Raw genomic sequence first — 21,305 nt, forward strand, 5'->3', positions numbered from 1 at the left:
CATGTTTTTCAAAAGCTAAGGAACAAATGCATACAACTCTCATTTTTTAATATGGTTTTGAGTCTCATGAGAAATTACATATAAGGATTGCTATTTGCCCAAGTTTAGTCCGTTTCAATTTATCACCTCCTAGGATGAGAAATATTGCAAGAAAAGTCAAAAGCAGAGTTTTAAAAAGTGGTCTTTAATGAAAAATATAAAAATATAATACTACATCCTTGAAACATGATTTGTACGTTCAGCAAGTCTTAAGAGATTCCTAATATAAAATAATCCTGTGTTTAATATATATGTATTTTTATTTACATAGACAATGAAACCTTCTTTTACTTGACAGTAATATTTATGATGCTGACATCCTCATACGGCTTATCTGTTTTGGGATTGACTTTGACGTTGGAGATCCTTTGTACAACTTCCATTCCTTTAGTCACTCGTCCAAATACTGTGTGCTTATTATCAAGCCAAGGCTGTGTTGGAGGACAAATGGAAAATCTTGGTAAACCCAGATTTTTTAAATCACACCCTCTGGGTGAGCAAATCAGAGAATTTAAATTTATGGCCAAAGTAGTCTTGAGAAAGAATAAGAAAGCTGGAAGCATCATGCTCCCTGATTTCAAATTATATTACAAAGCTACAGTAATTAAAACAGTACTGTAGTGGCATAAAAACAGACACATAAATCAATGGAACAAAAAAGAGAGCCCAGAAATAAACCCACACATATATGGTCAATTAATTCACAACAAAGGAGCCAAGAATACACACTGGGGAAAGGACAGTCTCTTCAATACATGATGTTGGGAAAATTGGACAGCCACATGAAAAGAATGAAACTGGGTCATTATGTTACACCATACACAAAAATGAACTCAAAACGGATTAAAGACTTGAACATAAGACTTGGAACCATAAGACTCACAGGAGAAAACACAGGCAATAACCTCTTTGACATAGGTCTTGGCAATGATATTTTTAATCTGACACCAAAAGCAAAAGCAAAAATAAACAAGTGGAACTACATCAAACTAAAAAGCTTCTGCACAGCCAAGGAAACCACCAACAAAACGAAAAGAACCTACTGAATGGGAGAAAATATGTGTAAATCATGTGTCTGTTAAGGGGCTAATATCCAAAATATATAAAAAACTCATACAACTCAATAGCAAAAAACCCAATCCAATTAAAAAATGCACAGAAGATCTGAATAGACATTTTTCCAAAGAAGACATACAGATAGCCAACAGGTACATGAAAAGATGCTCAACATCATCAGTTATTAGGGAAGTACAAATCAAAACCACAATGAATTATCACCTCATACCTGTTAGTATGGCTATTACCAAAACAACTAGAATTAAGTGTTGGCAAGGATGTGGAGAAAATGGAACCCTTGTGTACTGTTGTTGGCAATGTAAATTGGTACACTATGGAAAACAGTATGGAGGTTCCTCAAAAATTTAAAAATAGAGAACTACCATAGAATCCAGCAATTCCACTTCTGGGTGTTTATCCAAAGAAAATGAAAACACTAACTTGAAAAGATAGTTATGTACTCCCATGTTCACTGCAGCATTATTTACAATAACCCAGACATGGAAACAACCTGTGTCCATCCATGGATAAACGGATAAAGAAAGGAATATTATTCAGCCATAAAAAAGAATGAGGCCAGCCCTGGTGGCCTAGTGATTAAGTTTGGTGCACTCCAGTGGCCTGGGTTCGGTTCCTGGGTGTGGACCTACACCACTCATCTGTCAGTGGCCATGCTGTGGTAGCGGCTTACATACAAAAAGAGGAAGATTGGCAGTGGATGTTAGCTCAGGGTAAATCTTCCTCAGCAAAAAGAATGACATTTTGCCATTTGTGACAACATGGATGGACCTTGAGGGCATTATGCTAAGTAAAATAAGTCAGACAGAGAAAAACAAATACTGTATAATCTCTCTTACATGTGGAATCTAATAAATAAAACCAAGCTCATAGATACTGAGAACAGATTGGTAGTTGCCAGAAATGGGGGTGTGGAGGGAGGGAGAGAAATGGGTGAATTGGTTTTTTGTTTGTTTTCAGTTTAAATAAAAAAAAATTATGCTTTTTTTATATATTAAAGAGATGTACAATAATTTCACTTAGCAGTTTTTAAGAGTGATTTCCATGTTTATATGAAAAAATATAAAAGCATAGTATAATGTTTAAATATCTGCATCTTTTGGCCTAAAGGGAGCTAGAAGATGTTTGCTAAAGGTAAGTTTCTTTCCATGGCTTAAAGAATTATGGCTAAGCCTTTCAAAGTTCTCTGCAGGAATCCTACCTGCACAATTAAGAGGCAATTTGGAATAGTTTGGGCAGCACGTGCTTTGACATTAGAGAGATGGGAATTCAAATGCTAGTTCTGCTACTTACTTGACCTTTGGCAATTTAATCACGTCTCACTGTCTGTTTCTTCATCTATTATTTAAAACTGGGTACAGTGATACTAGAAATATTGTGAATATAACATGAGATTATCTGCCTGGCAGATAGTAGTTATAAATATTTTTCCTTCATTGCTTGGTGCTTACTTCCGAAAAATAGTGTTTAACTTTTATAATTTTGTGGAACTGCATAGTAATAGAGCTAGATATTCTTATACTGTATTTCATCAAATCTATAATGCTATTGATCATGGATTGCAGTCTCATTTTATATAAAAACGTGGAGAAAAAAAGTCTTAAAGTCAGGAATTCATACACTCTAATCACCCCATTCTAAAGATGAGGAAACAGGCCCAGAGGTGAAATAATTTGTTTTGGATAGTACAATTAAGAATGGCAAAATTGGCTGAAACTCAAGTGTCCTGCATTACAGAAGTATTGTTTTACAAAGTAAAATCTGATTTGTTAGGTAATTTTACATTTTCTTCTTTAAATTGTTTTCCTTTTTATATCCTGGCAGTTGTAAATAATGTTAAAGAATAATGCAGCTCTCTCTTCCATTGAATTTACTCTCTTAATTCATAACCTATGAATCTTTGGCTTATAGACAATGTTGTTCTACTTACCGTTGGTACTACTGTTATGAAAAACTGGGATCCATTAGTATTTGATCCAGCATTGGCCATGCTCAGTGTATAGGGTCTGTCATGTCGTAATGTTGAATGAAATTCATCTTCAAATTCTCCTCCCCATATGCTTTCTCCTCCCATACCAGTACCTGTTGGATCTCCTGTCTGAATCATGAAGCCCTTAAAAGGAAGTATACAAAAAATTTATTACACTGTCCTTTTCTATATGTATGCTTTGGAGTCTTATAAGTTTGTCAAGAGTGCTTTGTATTCAGTAAGATCTTCACTTTCTTGATAGTCACTCTATAAAGTGATTTTATTAAACCTTTAGTTATACTTTAATTTGGGTGATGTATTTTTATTGCTCAACCACTACCTTACTTTAATGATGGAAACAAAAATGCAAAGGTCATCTCATTTATAGACATGTACTATCTTTTCCAACAATCCAATTAAAACCAATTAATAGTGGAAATAAGTTTTAGGATCTGTGAGGTATGTTAGGTCTTATACAATTGCCCCATTCTCCTCTCCTCCCTTTCCCTATCACTCTGGATTTCCAAGTGAGTCATTTCACTCATTCCTTCAAAACCCTGAAATCTGATTTTTCCTCCTGCCATTTCTCCTGTCATTTCTGGCCTGCCAATAACCAAGAACTATATCACTGCCCCACCTATTTAATGGAATGCTGCTCAACAAAATCCTGGTTTGAGTTCATTCCGCTCTTCAGGTATTAATGATGGTTCTCAAAGATTAAGTGGCAACTTGGCTCTTCTATTATTTAAAATCTTACGTTCTAGATCTAGATCTTATCTAGCCACTAGGAACAGATTACCTTGGCTATCGGTTTTATCTAAGCATGACCCTTTACCCTTTACTTATTATCTGACCCTTTGCTTTAGCTGCTGACCAAATATTGCTGCAGTGTTTCTAAAAAGGTGACCATGTTACTATTCCTATCCTTGATTCTAGATCTGATATTCATGACCATCTATTCTGGCTTCCATAGTCCATTTTTCCTATTTCTTTCTAAAAAACTGGTAAGTGTGACAGAATAAGATTCCTTAGGTTTAAATTTCTTGTTATGTAATAACATACTATTCCTTAAATCACATAAAATGTGCGTAACTTACCTTAATGATACGGTGAAATGTATGTCCATTATAATAACCATTTCTGCTGTGCACACAGAAGTTTTCCACTGTCTTAGGGCACCTAGTAAGATATACATTAAAAATATGAAATCTATTCAGAGCAACTTAAGACAGTTTTCTTTGCAGTGCTGCTTCCTAATGGTGTTTTCAATATCTTCTGAATGTTTCAGAGGGCTAGTGTTTTTTCATAACCTCTTCTAATTTCAGGAAAAGGAAGAGTTGAAAGGGCATATAAGCAGTAGTATATTTTTACTGTTTAATGTAGTATCTTTAGATCATGATTGCTTTGAAGGTCGTTTAGCAGTTTAAAAAACAACCATAAGGGGCAAGCCTGGTGGCATAGTCGTTAAGTTCGTGTGCTCCGCTTTGGTGGCCCAGGGTTCGCCAGTTCAGATCCTGGGTACAGACCTACACGCTGCTCATCAAGCCATGCTGTGGCGGCATCCCACATACAAGGACTAGAAAGACTTACAACTAGGATATACAACTATGTACTGGGGCTTTGGGGAGAAAGAAAGAAAAAAGAGGCAGATTGTCAACAGATGTTAGCTCAGGGCCAATATTCCTCACCAAAAAAAAGGGAAAGACAACATTCTAAAAAAAGAAAACAACAAACAACCATACAATCTTAAAATATATATATAGTTCACTGCATATAGTGGGTTAAGTTCCTGGGAAACGTAATTTCCTTATAAAAACAATGTTATGTTACAGTGACACATTCCTGACCAAGACTGACACACTGAAATATCTCTTAAATTTAGTCAACTTTAAAAGACAGTCATACACTCAGAGTAGTCTTCTAAATAATATTAACTAATCTCATGAGATGATTTAATATGATACATTGTCATGTAATAGCTCTTAGAGCTCGAAATGGGAGGAAGTATCAAGAAAATCTTGCACCAAGTACATCAGGTGACAGGCTCAATATGTGTATGCCTTCTGAGCACTTGAAATGATCTGATGCAGAAGTTTAGAACTGCCTAGTTCTTTGTTCTGTACTAAGGTATGGTATGATAAAACATTCATATCCAAAATAAAAAAGTGCTTTTAGTTAAGGTGTTATAAAAGATGTCACCTTTTGGATCAAGAATAGCCAGAGATATTCTATTGTATTTGGTATTGCATGTTCATTTTGCAAGTTTTCAAACTGTCTAAAATACTTTTCTGCTTTTTTCAATGGAAACTTTTGGTTTTTTGTTGGAATTCATTTTTAAAACATATAGCTACTGGGATTAAAGAAGAGGTAGTAGATGTCTAGCAAATGTGAGGAAGGAAAAATAATTATCCTCCCCTTAAGGATTTGCTTTGAGAGGAAAGCCAGTTATAACAAGCAAGCCACAAAACCTACAGTTGGGAAGTACAGTTAATGGTAATGGTAATATTCATTTGTATGTCACCTTATAGTTGATATTCAGCACTTTCATAGCCAATATATTTTGTTCTCATAATAATAAACCTGTAAAGTATGTATATATATGTATAAAATTTTTCCATTTTCTAGTGGAACAGTTATCAGAAAGCTTAGGATAGATGCTCTATCAAACATTTCAATTTTTCAAAATTCCTTAAGTCAAAATAACAAGAATTTTAAGTTGCATAGTTTCTTCAAATATACACATTTACATTGGTGTTTATTTAAGACAACAAAAACAGTACGTACTCAACAGGAAAAAGTTTGATGTGAATGTCTCCCATGCTTGTGTGGATAATGGCACTATCTGAAACTCGTTTAGGTCCTTCAGCTTGAGTAGCTGCCATGACTTCTTCTTTAGAAGGTTTCTCATTAAATACATCTCGGTCAGAGTCTGCACTTTTTGTATCTTCTGGTTCTCGTTTGGTAAACTCAAAGAGGAAAGTAAAAAGTGAGTGAATGAATTAAATTCTTCATCTGTTCAAATTTATGAACAAGAAAATTTCATTTCTAAGAAAGTATTTGAGGAAGGAAGAATGCACATCAGAAATAAATCCTTTTTCAGGAGACATAAGGCAGTTAAATAATTTTTATGCTTACCTAATATGAAAATAATCCATATAATGAAGATATATCATTTCAAATGGAATTTAATTTCCTTTTGGGTGGAAATTTTTTTGGGTACACACTTAACAAGACACAGTTTTATCTGAAGTAGCTCTCTACTTTGCCTTCCAGCCTGTCCTTAACCTGCCAGCTGTTGCTTACTTTTCACTATTTAGATTGCTTAGGTTTGAATTCCAGCTCTGCTACTCACTAATTATGTGATTTTGGGGAAGCAAATTCATTTCTTCCATTTCCTCATTCATAAACGGGGAGAAAAATAACTACCTCAAAATGGTACCTGTTGTGAAAGTTAAATGGAGGGATATAAAGTGCTTAGAGAACAGTGCCTAACATATAGAGGGCACCATATACATATTATTAATTACTATGAGCAGAACCTGGTGCTCGGTAGGATGAGGATTCAAAGAAGAATCAATAATGTATCTAGATTTTTTTTTTTTCCTGCAGAGTCCCATCTGATCTATCTAAACCCTGAAGTTTGGGAGAAAGAACACAAAGTTTGAGTGAAGGTGTAGAAATCTCAGGATCCTCAGTGTATAGGGAGAATTGAGAAACACTTTTCAGTTGTTAAAACTCTGGACTTCTTAAGGCCTGGTTCTTTTATTTGATTTTCAGTAAGCAGAAATCTTTGCTCCCAACAAAGCTCTACCTGATGCCAACTGAGTTCCAGGAAGGTAAAGCTAATGCCCCATGTCCTGTCTTGCCTAATGTCATTCCTTGATCCACTTGGATAGATTCAAATAAACAACCAACCAAGCTAGTATGTTATTGCCTTAATATCTTATTCTCCAGTTTTCAAAGGAATGGCATGTCTGTTGTGCTATTTATTTATACGTATTTTTAAATAGTTATCTTGATTTAGCTCACATATGGAACTACTAAAGTTCAAATTTTGTAAAATTTTACTTTTATTTCATGATATTGGATTTGAAAAAGGTATAAAAAATTTATATATATATGTATACCACCTTAGTTTTGCTTAAGAATATGTACATCTAATACAACTGAAAAATAATTTGTGAAATTTTAGCTGTATAAAGATGCACTGTGAGTGGTTTATTTTTTGTTTTTCTATTTCCTCAAAGTTTACAAGGAACATGTATGGTGTAGTCAACATAAAAGCAAACTCTGGGGAAAGAAAAAGAAAACTTGTTACATAAAGTTTTTTAATAAAGTAGATGGAAAATGAGTATATGTGTTTTTAGTATATATCAAGAATTCTCTTTTATGATTAATTTTTATGTTCGAAACAGTTAAAAGCAAGAAAAATTATTTTCCTTTAACATATTAATAAATTTTTGGCAATGACTTTATAAGCAAAATTCTCATCTTAAAAGAATGAACCCATTTTAGGTTAAAAGCTTGGATGTGGTAGGGAAACTGCTATGTCCTACATTTATCAAATGCTAGTAATCTTAATAGCATCACAGCTGCTTACAATTTATCAGATGAATGAATGAGCATACTAAAATGGCTCAGACACTTTACTAAGCTTTGTGGATTTTATAGTGAAGAAAACATAGTGCTTGGCTGAACAATTAGGATGGCCCTACTCCTAGAAAGCTTAGTAGTTTGAGTTTGAGCCCAATCTCAGTTAACATGCAAAGGACTTTGAGTTCTCCAGAAAAAAACAAAACCTCAGGAAATACAATTACAAGGTAGCACCATTACACTGGAATCAAAAGGTAAAAAAAAGAAATGTGTTTAAAGAAGGAAGCATGGAAGTTCAGGGAGATAAATTATGTTCAAGAGTAAGAGCTGAAAAATAATAAAAACAGAAGAATTTTTAAAACCCCATTGTGAAAATTATTTTGGATGCAAGTATTACTATAACCACGTACTTCTTATTATTTTAGACAACACAAATAGCTATAAAAGCCAGGCTGAAAAATTTTCAAAACAAGATGGAAAACAGTTCAGAAATACTTCAAATCAAGTCCTAGTCAAAAAGTCTACAATATTTATGTTGTAAGATGGCATTCTGGTTGTTTAGAAAGTCTGCTGTTATGCCAACATTCTCGTCAGCTGAAAGCACAGCTAAGAAAATAAAACCCCAACTGGAAGTGGAAGAACTGGAAGAAACATTAAGGTCCATCTCCTCGTACTTCCACATACCATATAAAATCTATTCTTTTTGAAAGATGTACAGACTATTGTTGGATCAGCTTGAATATTCTGCAGAACGGGATTTTCAGAAGCTTTCATTTCTATAGTAGTTGCAGCACGATGTTTTTTGGCTATTCCTTGGAACAAAGCCAATTGCATCACTCTAATATTTTCTTGCTTGCCTAAGATCCGCACACACCTGGAAAATACAATATTTTATACAGTAAAATTATCAGAACTAATTCCAATTATAACAACTTTACAGATAAAAGCTAAGAATCAACTATCCTTTAGCTTTGTAAAAAATAACTAGTGAAAGGTTTTTAAAAAGTGTTTGGCTATGCCTCCCACAAAGTTATTTTAAATTGACAGGCAGCTATAATTTTCAGGTTAAAAAAAATACAATCATTCAGTCATACAGTTTTAACCTATCCCAATTATTTTAATCCTTCTGTAAGCCTTCAAAGACTTTGTATTGCCAAGAACTACAATATAAGTTTGTTTATATGTGAGAATGTACAGCATCAGATTCTTTTCTCCTTAAAATATATTTTAAGTTCTTTTCATTTACATTCAGTGATAGGATCTGATTATAGCTATTTTGTACTAAGACCAAATGGAGTGTTTGCACAAAAGGCTTATTGTGGTTTCATGCATTTTAACTTCTGATTTTATGTCTAGCAGGATGTAATGCTGAATTCTGTGGTTAAAATATTTGGCAACATTTAACGTGAACCAGGCTAATTTAAATCAATAAGCAAAAGACAGACTGAAACTTGTTAAAAAAAAAACAACTTGAAACTATGCATATCTTCTTTCCATTTTTTTCACAAACATGAGTGGAAACTTTTTACATAAGATTATAAACAACCAAAAGACCACAGAAAAATCCAGTCAAAACATTTGGTTAAGTTTAGACATTTGGGACCATTCCACTTGTCTTGGAACAAACAAAACTCCCATTGTTTCCCTGAAGGAGAAATGGTTGCCCCAAAAATGCATTTTTTAGAAACATACATCATATTAAAGCTTACCGGTTTGTTTCTACATTTATAACTTTAATACCCAGCATTGTTCCATAGAGCACGAAGTGTCCAGTTTCATCAAAAACTATATTAATTAATCTTACTGCATCCACCTTCTCCAACTCACGTTCTACAGCCATTCGCCGGCCAAATTCCATGTCTGGTAGCTGTTGCCTCATCTGCTGCAGTTCAGTAAACATCTAGGAAACAAACTATTTATTAACAAAAAAGCTACATAATAAAGACAATGGGAATTTAAATAGAAGCAGAGTATACACTAAGAGCCACTGACAGTTTGTGTACTTATGTATCGTCTTAAGGAGGATTCTGAACACTATAAGCAGGAAATAAAAAGACATTAGTAAGTTCAGTCATAGAACTTAGGTTTTCTTGTCTCCAGTCTCTGACACTGATATATTATTGCTTACTCATGTGCCAGAAATAGCCTAGATGCTGGGCTACATTTTTGTAGTGAAGGACCCTTGATTACTTTTGCTAGAGAGAGGATTCAGTTTCAAGACTTAAGGTTTGTAGATGGCCATCTGCCCACATATAAGTATTTCATAAACATTAATCCAACTTGATAAGCACATCAGAATCTTTTTACATATTCTAGTCTCAATAGCAGGGCCTCTGTAATACATAACTGTATGGCCATATGCAGTGATCCTGGTTAATAAATACTAAAAGATATAACTTCACACCATCCAATTAAATATCTTGTCTGTTAAACTAGGACTCCAACTGGTTACAAGATCTCCTTTCTCCCTTAGTATCGAACTGTGAGAGTCCAGTCATTTATTAGTCACTAGCATTGTAACTAATTTCCTTGGCATTTGGCTTTTATTTTTGCAAAATCTCTCATTCTGAATCTCAACTTCTGTCATAAGTTTTACTACTGACCTTCTCTTATCACCTCGGCCCTTTCAGTTCAACAAATGTTGACAACAATGAAGAAACAGAGTGGATTAAACAGCTAAGAGTGTGTGTTAAGTGACTGATATCCAGATACTAGGTTCTGAATATTTCTGTTCCTAAGGAATCTTGGAAGAGCTGCAAGTTGGTAAAGAGTTTTTACGTTAAATTATATTTAAGTTGAAACTAATATCTAGTTACTAGCCAGCATTGAAGAAAACATCACAAAGAAAGGTTTCTCCTTTTCTTAAAGGCACAGAGGAAAACTATCTTCTTCAACAAAACAATGAGTCATGAGGATGATGTGACTAGCACATCTTCATACTTGTCTGGATTCACATTACTTCAGGCAGCTAATTCGCCAAACTTATTACCACTTGCCACCAAACAAGAGTGTCACTAATAACAGTGATAGAGTTTTTAAAGAGCTTAATGCAGGGAACTGTAATGAAAATTGGTCACTACCAAGACAGTAGAATTGACAGTCATACAATATACCTTATTGCTACAAAGGTTCAACTCACAGACTCTCAGAGGATTCAACACACCATTAGCGTTTAGAGAACCACCCGATGGAAACAGTTGATGAGGCCCAAGTTTCCACAAAAACTAGTTAACTACGCATGGACAAAAACTCTTATTCTACAACTACCTGCTCTAACAAACTCTTGTGAGCAGTAATTATGAGTCAGGTACTGTTCTTAGTGCTGGAGATAAAATCATGAGCCACAACAGATACAGGACCATAGATCTTATAGAGTTTAGTCTACTGGGGGTTGATACACATTAATCAAATAATAAGACCACGTCAAATGCTCTAAAAGAAAATAAACAGAGTGATATACAGTCACATAAAAAAAACTTCTCCTAGACTGGATGAATAGTAAAAACTTCCCAAAGGAAGTAATCCTTTGAGATTTGAAGGATGAATTCAAAAGGTAATGGAAGGAATGGGGTGAGGGGTCACTTCAGGCAGAAGGCACAGCATACACAAAGGCCTCGTGGTGAGAAGCACGTTCAGGGACTTTAAAGAAGGCCTAACTGGCTAGAGTAAGAGGCAGGGAGAAAGGTGATTTATGGTAGGTTATAGCAGAAGGCAGGGGCAACAACATGGGAGGCCATGAGTTTGGTCTTGATCCTAAGAACAACAGGAAGTCACTGAAAGGTTCAAAGGATGACATGATCAGATATGTGTTTTTAAGAGATTGCTCTGTGTGTAGTGTGGATAACAGATTAGGAGGAAGCCAGAAGAGATATAGGCCAGGTAGGCCATCTAATAGGCCAGGCAAAAGATCGTGAATGTAGGGTAGTGAGAGCTGTGCTAAAAGGAAATGGATGGATTTAAAGTATATTTAGAAAGTAAAACTAACAGGACTCACGATGAATTAAATAAAGGGGTAAGGAAAAAGTTAAGGATGACTCAGGTTTCTGGCTTGTGCAAGCAGATAGATACTGATGCCATTCATGAACACAGCAAAAAAAAAAAAAAAACAGGAATAGGACCAGGTTGCTTCATAACAAAAAGCTAGAGAAGTAAATTTGGGAGTAGTCATATTCAGACAGGAGTGAATAGAGTGAGAAGAAAAGTGGGCTTAGAATGAGTTTTGATGATCTTAGGAGGAGGAGCTTGCAAACAAAACAAAACTGAAAAAGCCACATAAGCTGAAGGATAACGGTCTCAGAAGACGTCACATCACAAACCTAGGGAAGAGAGTTTGAGGAGCAACAATGCAAGACAGCAGACAGTTGAATATTATCTTTGACGTGCTAAAATAGCCACCAATCTAAATGTCTATATCCAGAAAAAAAATCTTTTAAGAAATAGCACAAAATAGACATTTTCAGAAAAGTAAAATCTGATTAAGTTTAAACTGCACTTACACTTAGTGATTCATCGAAGACTCTCATGAGTTTTCCAGTTAAAAACCTGAAAATTCTAACTTTTCTATCAGAACCAATAGTAGCTATTTTCTTCCCATCAGGTGAAAAACATATGCTGGTTGGATAAGCCTTGCACTTGGCAAATTCATACAAATCTGTGTCAGTTTTATATTCCCAGTTCACATTTTTGGGGAATTTATACTCATTAGGAGGCCCAGTCCAGTATTCAATCATTCCAGATTTGTCAGAAGACAGTATTGCTTTGTAAACTGGGTTTAGTCGTATCTGAGTAAGAGGTGATGTATGCAGTTTGTCAAAAATATGAAGTGGCTGATTATCTCCTCGACCATCATAAATGAAAATTTTTCCTGTACTCTTCTCAGAAGCAGCAACTGAAGATATGGCATCCCCTGGGCAATAGATCCACTCACATTGTCCAGGAAAATAGCTAAAATAGTAAAGAATTGAGAGGAAAAAACAGGTCAATCCAACAAGTAAGTATCCCTCACAACCATTACCACCAAATAATGTCCTGGCCAGTGATTTAGCTAGTTCTGGATCCCTTGCTCAAAAGTAACAGATAGAGATACAGAATTGGGAGGAACAACTAAGAAGGTTACTAATTTGTCTCTTTCTGACCTTGTCAATGCAGTGATAATAACTTCTGATGATCTATTAAATCACAAGAAGAGAACAGCATGTGGCAGACCATTTACGTCTCTTGGGTAGATAAGAAAACCTAATCAGACCTGGGCCTTAAAATATTCTCAAGTATTGCTTTTTGGATCTCTATCTATGTCTCAGTCTATTCATAACTTACTTCTAAATAGGTTAGCATGTTACAGTATACTTTGTAAGTCATTCTTAAAATATTTAAGATCAAAATATTTTAGTTATGACTATGTTCAAAAGAAAAACATTCTTATACCACACTCCCATTATTAGTAACTTGATCTTAAAACTATAAACTTTGAACACGCCACCTGATAAAGTGTAAAAGAACTGGGACAGATTTAATTAATATACCAAACTTATACACTCAAGTGAGTGTTGTCTCTTTCAAAGAAGTCAGTCTGAGAAATCACACAGTCATTCTAATGATGGTGCTGATGCTCAAAACCTTTTTGGGGACTCTTCTTTTACAGTTTCTGTCAAAGTCTAAAAATAATACTCCTTCAAAATCCTCAAAGGTGGTAAATGTTCAACATTTACAAATAGATTTCATTTTTATAAATGCCTAAATTCGGGGGAAACAAAGCTGAAGAATACGACAGATGATCAATAGGTATTCCTATTTGTAGTCAAAAAGTAAAGTTATGACCATAAATAATGAGACTGATTTCCTTTAGTGGCTCATAAATTGATTTTGAAGGAAAATTCCAAAAGAAGTCCTGCTGTGAACTGAACTGTGGCCCCCTCCCCACCAACTTATATGTTGATGCCCTAACCCCCAATGTGATTATATCTGGAGATAGGGTCTTTAGGAGGTAATTAGGGTGAAATGAGGTCATAAGGGTGGGGCCCTAATCCTATAGGCCTGTAGCCTTCTAAGAAGAGGAAGAGAGAGAAATCATTTCCCCCTCCATCCCTTGCCCACAATGAGGGCACAGCGTGAAACTTGGATAAGAGTCCTTGCCAGAAACCAACCCCTTCTGGAACCTTGATCTTGGACTTTCCAGCCTCTGGAACTGTGAGAAAATAAACTTCTGTTGTTTAAGCCACCCAGTCTATGGTCTTTTCTTGTGGCAGACTGGGAAAACTAAGACATGTCCCCAAACAGTTTCTGACAATACCAGGACTTTCAAGCTAACTTTCATTTAGATGCATATAAATTCAGTATGTTATCTTAAAAAATACATCTTAAAACAAAGTATTCATCTCATTACTGTACAATCTAACCATATAGTTTGGGTATCAATATACCTCACAATTAAAAATCACCAACAAATAACATCAATTCCAAAAATGAGCATACACCTTATAAGAACACAATACCATATTACTGAAATAAGCACAGAAGGAAGTTAATTCTAAGTACCAGTAAATCAGATATGATAAATCCTCATTAATCTATTAAATAGTGTTAGATGGTTATAATGAATTCTTGTTATGATGCTATTTGGAAATTTCTGCTGTGATTATGAGAAAAACCACAGCAGAAACCTCCAAACAGCATCATTACAAGGATTCTTCATATCTAATTTCCTAAGCAAAATCTAAAGGCACATTTTTTAATGGAATGGTTATATACTCTTTTTAGAAATACCTATGAAACTGTGAAGTTTAGTTTAAAAATTATTTCACTAAGTTAAAAAATACACACTTTAAAAAAGACTCACCCAAGCTTCAGCATATTGATCATGTCAAAGTTCACTACATCAAATACCTTCATTGCTTTATCGTCACCCACAGAACAGAACAAGGCTCCCTCAGAGCTAACTGCAATACTTTCAATAACTCCTGTTTAAATAAGCCAAATTAAAACATTCTAGTAAATAGCAATGAAATAAATGTGCACGATTCAAAGAAAAAACATTTTTAAATAAACTTTAACCAGTACAGTTTAAAAGAAAGCCACAAAAAGAAAAAGGTGAAATTCTTACCCAGGTGACTACGAAAATGTTTAACAAATTCAATTCCCTCTTCTATCTTTTTCCAGAACTTAACATGTCCATCATGACTGGCAGTAATAATAAAGTCTGTCCTGCATATATAAAATTGTAAAAGTTAATCACTAGACTGTAGGATCCTAACAAAAATTATCTTATAAATAGTCTTTTCATGGGGAAAATGCACTATTTTTCAGAAGCTCATAAATAATTAAATCCCAACATACTACCTTCATATGCAGCAAAATTCAATGCAAGTTTGTTTTGTATCCTATCCAAGATATTTTGGTTGTTTAAGTATCATAAAGATTTTGTACAGAATAGTCTGCCCTGTAAGGTATATAAAAATAAAAGCCATTTATTGAAATCTACCATATGTCGGGTACTTTACCCACATTACCTTAGCTAATCTTTACAGCAGCTCTACTAGGGTGGTATCATCATTTTACAAATTAGGAAATAGTTAAAAAATTTTAAATGTATTTGCCCTAGGTCCACAGTTGGAGAGTGGCATTCAAGATCACCTCTGCCTAACTTCAAAACCTATAATCTATCACATAATGCTGCCTTGGGTTAAAAAAAACAACAAAAACAAACGAGAGAGTGATAGTAATGCTAGTCCTATATGCTGCTTTATATGTACTGACAACTTTGGGCCAAAAAAAGTCAGAATTACGCTATAAATTGAATATAAAGATATTTTAATTATATTTTGTATCTTAAACTGGTTCCAAGAGATCAAGAATAGACTGATCTAAAGAGCTAAGCAATTAATCTACTTCTTTCCATACCCACTGCCAATACCATCAAAGCTACCATCATTTCTCTTTCAGATTTCTATCCTAGCCTCCTAATTGCTCTCTGTATCCAATTTTTCCCTATTTGAATCCAATCATCTCACCAAAGGCACAGTGGTCTTTAAAAAAAAAATAAATCTGATGTTACTCTCTTGATTATAGGTTCAAAATCCATATAACAAATGGAAAACCCTTAGGGATTCAGCCCTTGCCACTTTTCTCCAGCCTCATCTGCCTTTTAACCTCTCTAAACCTGTTCCCTTATCTATAAAATGCAGATTATATACTACCTCTTAAGATTGCTCTCTTTTTTTTCATGTTTCTTTCTTTCTTTTTTTTATGAGGAAGATTAGTCCTGAGCTAACGTCTGCCACAGATCCTCCTCTTTTTGATGAGGAAGATTGGCCCTGAGCTAAGATCCATGCCCATCTTCCTCTGCTTTCTATGTGGAATGCCTGCCACAGCATGGCTTGACAAGTGGTGCATAGGTCCACAGCCAGAATCTGAACTGGCAAACCCTGGGCTGCCGAAGTGGAACATGCAAACTTAACTACTACACCACCAGGGTGGCCCCTGAAGACCGTTCTTAAGATAAATGAGATAATTTATGAAAAAGCCTTAACACAGTACCTGGACAGAATTTGAGCTCAACAAATAGTAGCATATTACTACTATTATTATCCTTCTCTAAATCCCCATTCATCTATTTTGAAGGTCTTGTGACATTTTTAGGATGTCTTAGGTCTCATCATTTTCCCCATTAGTACTGAAGAGGCCAGCTACCAATTACTTCCATCTCAACTAGTACACGCTTCTTCTTGGAAGCTCAGACACTACTTGGTTCATCTCCTTTTGACATTTATTTCCAAAAGACATAGACATAAACTAGGGAGTTCTGTCTTAGAGAACACATTCCTTGTATGATATAAGAAAGAACATGTAGGCCTATATTTAACTTAAACTATTACAGAACCTATGGAATTAAATAGAAATCCATAATATCCTAAAGTTAATTCTACAGATCCACCTTAAAATTAAAGCATTTTTTTAAAAAAATGAACAAACTTTTCAGAAAAAGATAAAAAAGATGTGCTAGACTTACTTGGTGCACACCACATGGGTGATAACATCTCTGTGCATGTAACTACGTTCATACATGGATGCACTGGGGAGATTATCAAGATAAACTCTTTCAAACTCTAGAACTGAAAAAAAGATAAAGAAAAAAATTTATTTTTAACAACTGGAACTAAATACTATTTTGCAATTCCTTTATTTAAAATTTTCTAAATTATATTTTGTATTTTCTTCTAGATTTTCTTTAATTTCTCTGAACTCACATGTAACGAAAAAAAAATCCAGTGTCTCAAGTATTACACATACACTTAACTGTTCCCAGAACTTAACAACTGAGTGGTTCTGGCTTAACATGCAGGTTCCATTAAAAAACAAAAACATAACCAAAAACCTTAAAAACTTTCATGAAAATATCACAACCATCTTTCTAACCATGTAGATCCAATCATTAGTACTAATTTAAATAAGTACAGACCTTCCTCAACCTATGATGGGGTTATGTCCCAAATAAACCCACTGCAAGTTGAAAATATCATAAATTGAAATGCATTTAATACACCTAACCTACCGAACATGATAGCTTAGCCTAGCCTACCTTAAACATGCTCAGAACACTTACATTAGCCCACAGCTGGGTGAAATCATCTAACACAAAGCATATTTTATAATAAAGTGTTGAATATCTCATGTAATTTATTGAATACTGTACTGAAAATGAAAAAAAGGTGGTATGTGGATACAGAATGGTTATTAAGTGTACTGGTTGTTTTCTCTGGTGATTGTGTACTTGACTGGGAGCTGCAGCTCACTGCTGCTGCCCAGCATCATGAGATACTGCATATTGCTAGCCAGAGAAAAGATTAAAATTCAAAGTTCGAAGTAGTTTCTACTGAATACACATAGCTTTCGCACCATGCTAAAGTAAAAAATCATAAGTCGAACCATTGTTAAGTTGGGGACCATCTGTAATAAGAGGCCAGTGGCCATCTATAAAACATCAGTTTTTTTTGTTTTTTTGGAGGAAGATTAGCCCTGAGCTAACATCTGCTGCCAATCTTCCTCTTTTTGCTGAGGAAGACTGGCCTTGAGCTAACATCCGTGCCCATCTTCCTCTACTTTATATGTGGGATGCCTGCCACAGCACAGCTTGACAAGCAGTGCATAGGTCTGCACCCAGGATCCAAACTGGTGAACCCCAGGCCACTGAAGCAGAATGTGCGAACTTAACTGGTGTGCCACCAGGTGGGCCCCTACATCAGTTTATCTTTAAGGCACTGATCTGCTTTGAAATCACTGATACTGGGTTTTGTCTTTGTTTTTGTTTTTTTGAGGAAGATTAGCCTGAGCTAACATCTGCCACAAATCCTCCTCTTTTTGCTGAGGAAGACTGGCCCTGAGCTAACATTCATGCCCATCTTCCTCTACTTTATTTGTGGGGCACCTGCGTGGCACGGCTTGACCAGTGGCGCACATGTCTGCACTGGGGATCTGAACTGGTGAATCCTGGGCCGCTGAAGTGGAACATGCAAACTTAACCACTGTGCCACCAGGCTGGGCCCTGATATGGGGTTTGAAATAGGTAAACGTTAATAAAACACCTAGATTTTTAGAGTTGAGAAAATCCTAGAGAGTATCCTGTTGAATGCTTCTCAAACTTTTTCCAGTGGCAAAACATTTGTAAGAGTGGTAATCTGAGGAAACATTGATTTTATTATATGAGCTATGAACAATTTTACTAGTAAAAAATATTATATGTGTACCTAATAAAATAATTGAGTGATGGCCAAAGGTGTACTAAAAGTTGCTAAATTAAACACAGCGAGATGTTTCAGTTTTTCATAACCATTGTATAGCAGACTCAAAGTTGTATTCAATGAACTACTTTTCCCTTCAGTTTTAGTAACAGAACCCCCATTTTTTATGTGCATATTGACATTCAGATGTAAGATGACCTTTCTCATCTTCTGCAGTTAGGAGTTATCTCATGTGCCAACGAGATAAAAGTGGAAGTGTTGTGTGACAGTCAAGAAGTCTCCTTGAAAAGGTGTGCCCTTCTTCCCTTCCTCAATCCTACAGCTTGGAACTGAGATGAACACTGTAATTCTAATAACCACTCAGGACAAAGATGAGGGTATACCCTAGTAATGTTTGGGCAGAAAGCTGGAAAAAGCTTAGGTCCCTTTGGAGCCTCCATACAAATCCTAGACAGTCTACTTTGGGACTTCTTTTACACAGGAGGGGAGTATACCTCTATCTTTTTAATATTATAGCAATTTTGGGTTTTTCTGTAATAGGTAGCTAAATTTAATCCCATCTGATATATACTCCTTTTGCTGTTTGTTAGTTCACTTGTTGAAGAGATATTTATTGAAAACAAAATAGGTTCCAAGGCACATGGACATAAAGAAGAGTAACATCTAATTCTTGTCCTTGAGAAACCATCAGTTTAATTAAAGGTAGGGCTGCATAATCTCATTTATAATGTCTTTCTGAAAATGTATACAAAGTCCCATGTCCAAAGAACATGTTAAAGGGGATGGTTGCACTTCTAGAAAGCTATATATATTAAACCGCTGCCCTTTTAGATAAAATTCTCAACAATATTTCTTTAACATTTGATACAAGTTTTTCAATTTTTTTCTTCAAACTGAATACATTATTGACTGGCTTAAATACAACAAATATCTAATTAAGGGTAAAGATTTTCAGCCCTAATAATTTCCATCTCTGTCTCAACTGTCCTAAGTTTATAAGATCTTTGTCTCCTAAAGCTAATATCAGCACTTTGATATTTTTTTATTTTCCCATTCCCCTTATTCATTTCTATTAAAAAAGGACATGCAAAAATATTCTAATGCAATAAAATAAACGAGAGCATAAATATCGTAATATTCATTCATTCATTCAATAAATACTTATTGAGCACCTGCTATAAGCAAAGCACTGTGCCAAGCACTGGAGCAAAACAGGCATGGTCCTTACTCTTGCATGCTTATAGTCTGAGCAGTGGAGAGAAACATTAATCAATCATATGAGTAAATATACAATTACAAAGTGTAGCAAGTGCAATGAGGAAAAAGCTGCTATGGAAGCATTTAACAGGAAGATCTGGCAATAAAAAAGTAACACACTTTAACGGTGTCAAGTACAATGTTCAAAAAAGTAGCTTCTTCGAAATTCAGATACATAAAATATGAAGATTACCTGTAAATTCTATGTGATAAACATGACTTCAGAGTTATGATCTTACGTGCTTTAGAAACCTAGCCCAGACTGGAGAAATCACAGGTTTCCCGGAGGAGGTGATAGCTGAGTTGAGTGCTAAAGGTTGAACAAAATTAGCCAAGTGAAAGGGGTGAGGGAAATTATTCTAGGTGGAGACATCAAGATACACCTTGGAAGGCATCCAGAGGAGGAAAAAAGCATGGCCCAAGTGTTTTAGTATGGCTAGAGCACAGAGCAAAGGGAAAGACAGAGTTAGGAAAGAGAAGTAATGGAAATGTGCTGGGAGGGTAAGGAGAGATCATAACATGAAGGGCCTTGTATGCCATGTTAGGGAGTTTGGACTTTGTTTTGAAAATAATGAGAAACCGCTGAAGAGTTAAGTAGAGGAGAGTGATAAAGTAAGATTTGAGCTTTCGGAAAGATCATATTTTAATCGTCTCACATGTTTAAGGAACACATTTCATAGAAAAACCTGAAAAATAAGAAAATTTAATCTATTCCTTCCTCTACCCCTTTTATTCGATAAAATTTTGTCTCTATTCCACCTTAGCGGCAAAATGCTTCAGGCCACGGTATCTCATGAGTATGGATTGAAAACCACACACCTCAGGTTTCAGATGAAAAATTTGTGACCCAGGAAACTTATGTAACTTGTTCTAGGTAAGAAAACTCACTAGTAGAACAGTCAGGATTGAAATTATCTTTACCTATTCTTTAGGATGCTACATGGGCACTATCTCCCTCCTCCGCCAATTTTAAATAGGTACGGCCATCCCCCCACATCCCAACATACTAATACCACTCCTGAATGAAAAGCCTTGTAAAGCACCCAGTACCCTTTTCCACATCTGCTAACAGAGTTAGAAGTTCCAACCTCCTACGGCTGCTGTAGGGACTAAATGAGAGGCGCCAAGCCCATAGTAAGTATCGGTATATGTTACCCTTAGTATCTATTACTACATATCAGTGATTAATAGTGTTAGATATTATCCAAAAGACGCTGTACTTAACCCAATCACTATCTCTGGAGGACGTGAAAGTACAGAGTGGCCAGAAGTGAGAAGATGACCCTCTGTTCTGAGAGCACAAAATGCCACAATCACACGCTAGCCGTTTTCGGGTCTGGAGGACGCAGCCTCCTCGCCCTGTGCCTATCTATCTCTGAATCTACCTTTCCTCTTCTTGGCCAGTGTTGCCTCTACAGGTAAAGGCCCAACCCAGCGCTCTTCATTTTCCTCTTCATTCTCTTGGGCGACCGCCACTGACACTGCCAGCTCTCTTTCTCTGCGTTCCGTTTTTTCCGGTTCCTCCGGATCCCGGCGCCTTCGCCGTCTCAGCTGTGAATCGCTACCACCTTCCGCCGCCATATTGCACGAGTCGTCAGAAACGACGCGACCGCCACAGCTCGGCTACCAATCCCAAAGCA

The 21,305-nt window shown here is 35.6% G+C and overlaps 1 protein-coding gene across 1 annotated transcript; it reads right to left on the minus strand.

Moving 5' to 3' along the window:
- Nucleotides 1-165: 165 nt before the first annotated feature.
- Nucleotides 166-21,255, minus strand: PPWD1 (peptidylprolyl isomerase domain and WD repeat containing 1). The gene is made up of 11 exons (XM_001492811.5): nucleotides 21,051-21,255; nucleotides 16,680-16,782; nucleotides 14,775-14,875; nucleotides 14,511-14,631; nucleotides 12,172-12,619; nucleotides 9,385-9,575; nucleotides 8,360-8,549; nucleotides 5,867-6,048; nucleotides 4,180-4,261; nucleotides 3,044-3,226; nucleotides 166-470 (listed from the first exon to the last, which is right to left on the minus strand). Exons 1-11 carry the CDS (start codon nucleotides 21,244-21,246, stop codon nucleotides 327-329), a joined length of 1,941 nt encoding a protein of 646 aa, XP_001492861.1. The 5' UTR covers nucleotides 21,247-21,255; the 3' UTR covers nucleotides 166-326.
- Between the last annotated feature and the right edge of the window lie 50 nt (nucleotides 21,256-21,305).

The sequence above is a fragment of the Equus caballus genome, chromosome 21 (assembly GCF_041296265.1).
Source record: "Equus caballus isolate H_3958 breed thoroughbred chromosome 21, TB-T2T, whole genome shotgun sequence".
Taxonomy (NCBI): domain Eukaryota; kingdom Metazoa; phylum Chordata; class Mammalia; order Perissodactyla; family Equidae; genus Equus; species Equus caballus.

Bases quoted from the DNA above. Each gene is read 5' to 3' on its own strand.
- PPWD1 (XM_001492811.5), bottom strand. From the start codon at position 21,246: ATGGCGGCGGAAGGTGGTAGCGATTCACAGCTGAGACGGCGAAGGCGC. The intron at 8,550-9,384 runs GTAAGCTTTAAT...TGTATTTTCCAG, and splicing joins ATAAATGTAGAAACAAACCG to GTGTGTGCGGATCTTAGGCA. The intron at 6,049-8,359 runs GTATGTGGAAGT...TTCCTCTTTGAG, and splicing joins AAAAGAATAGATTTTATATG to TTTACCAAACGAGAACCAGA.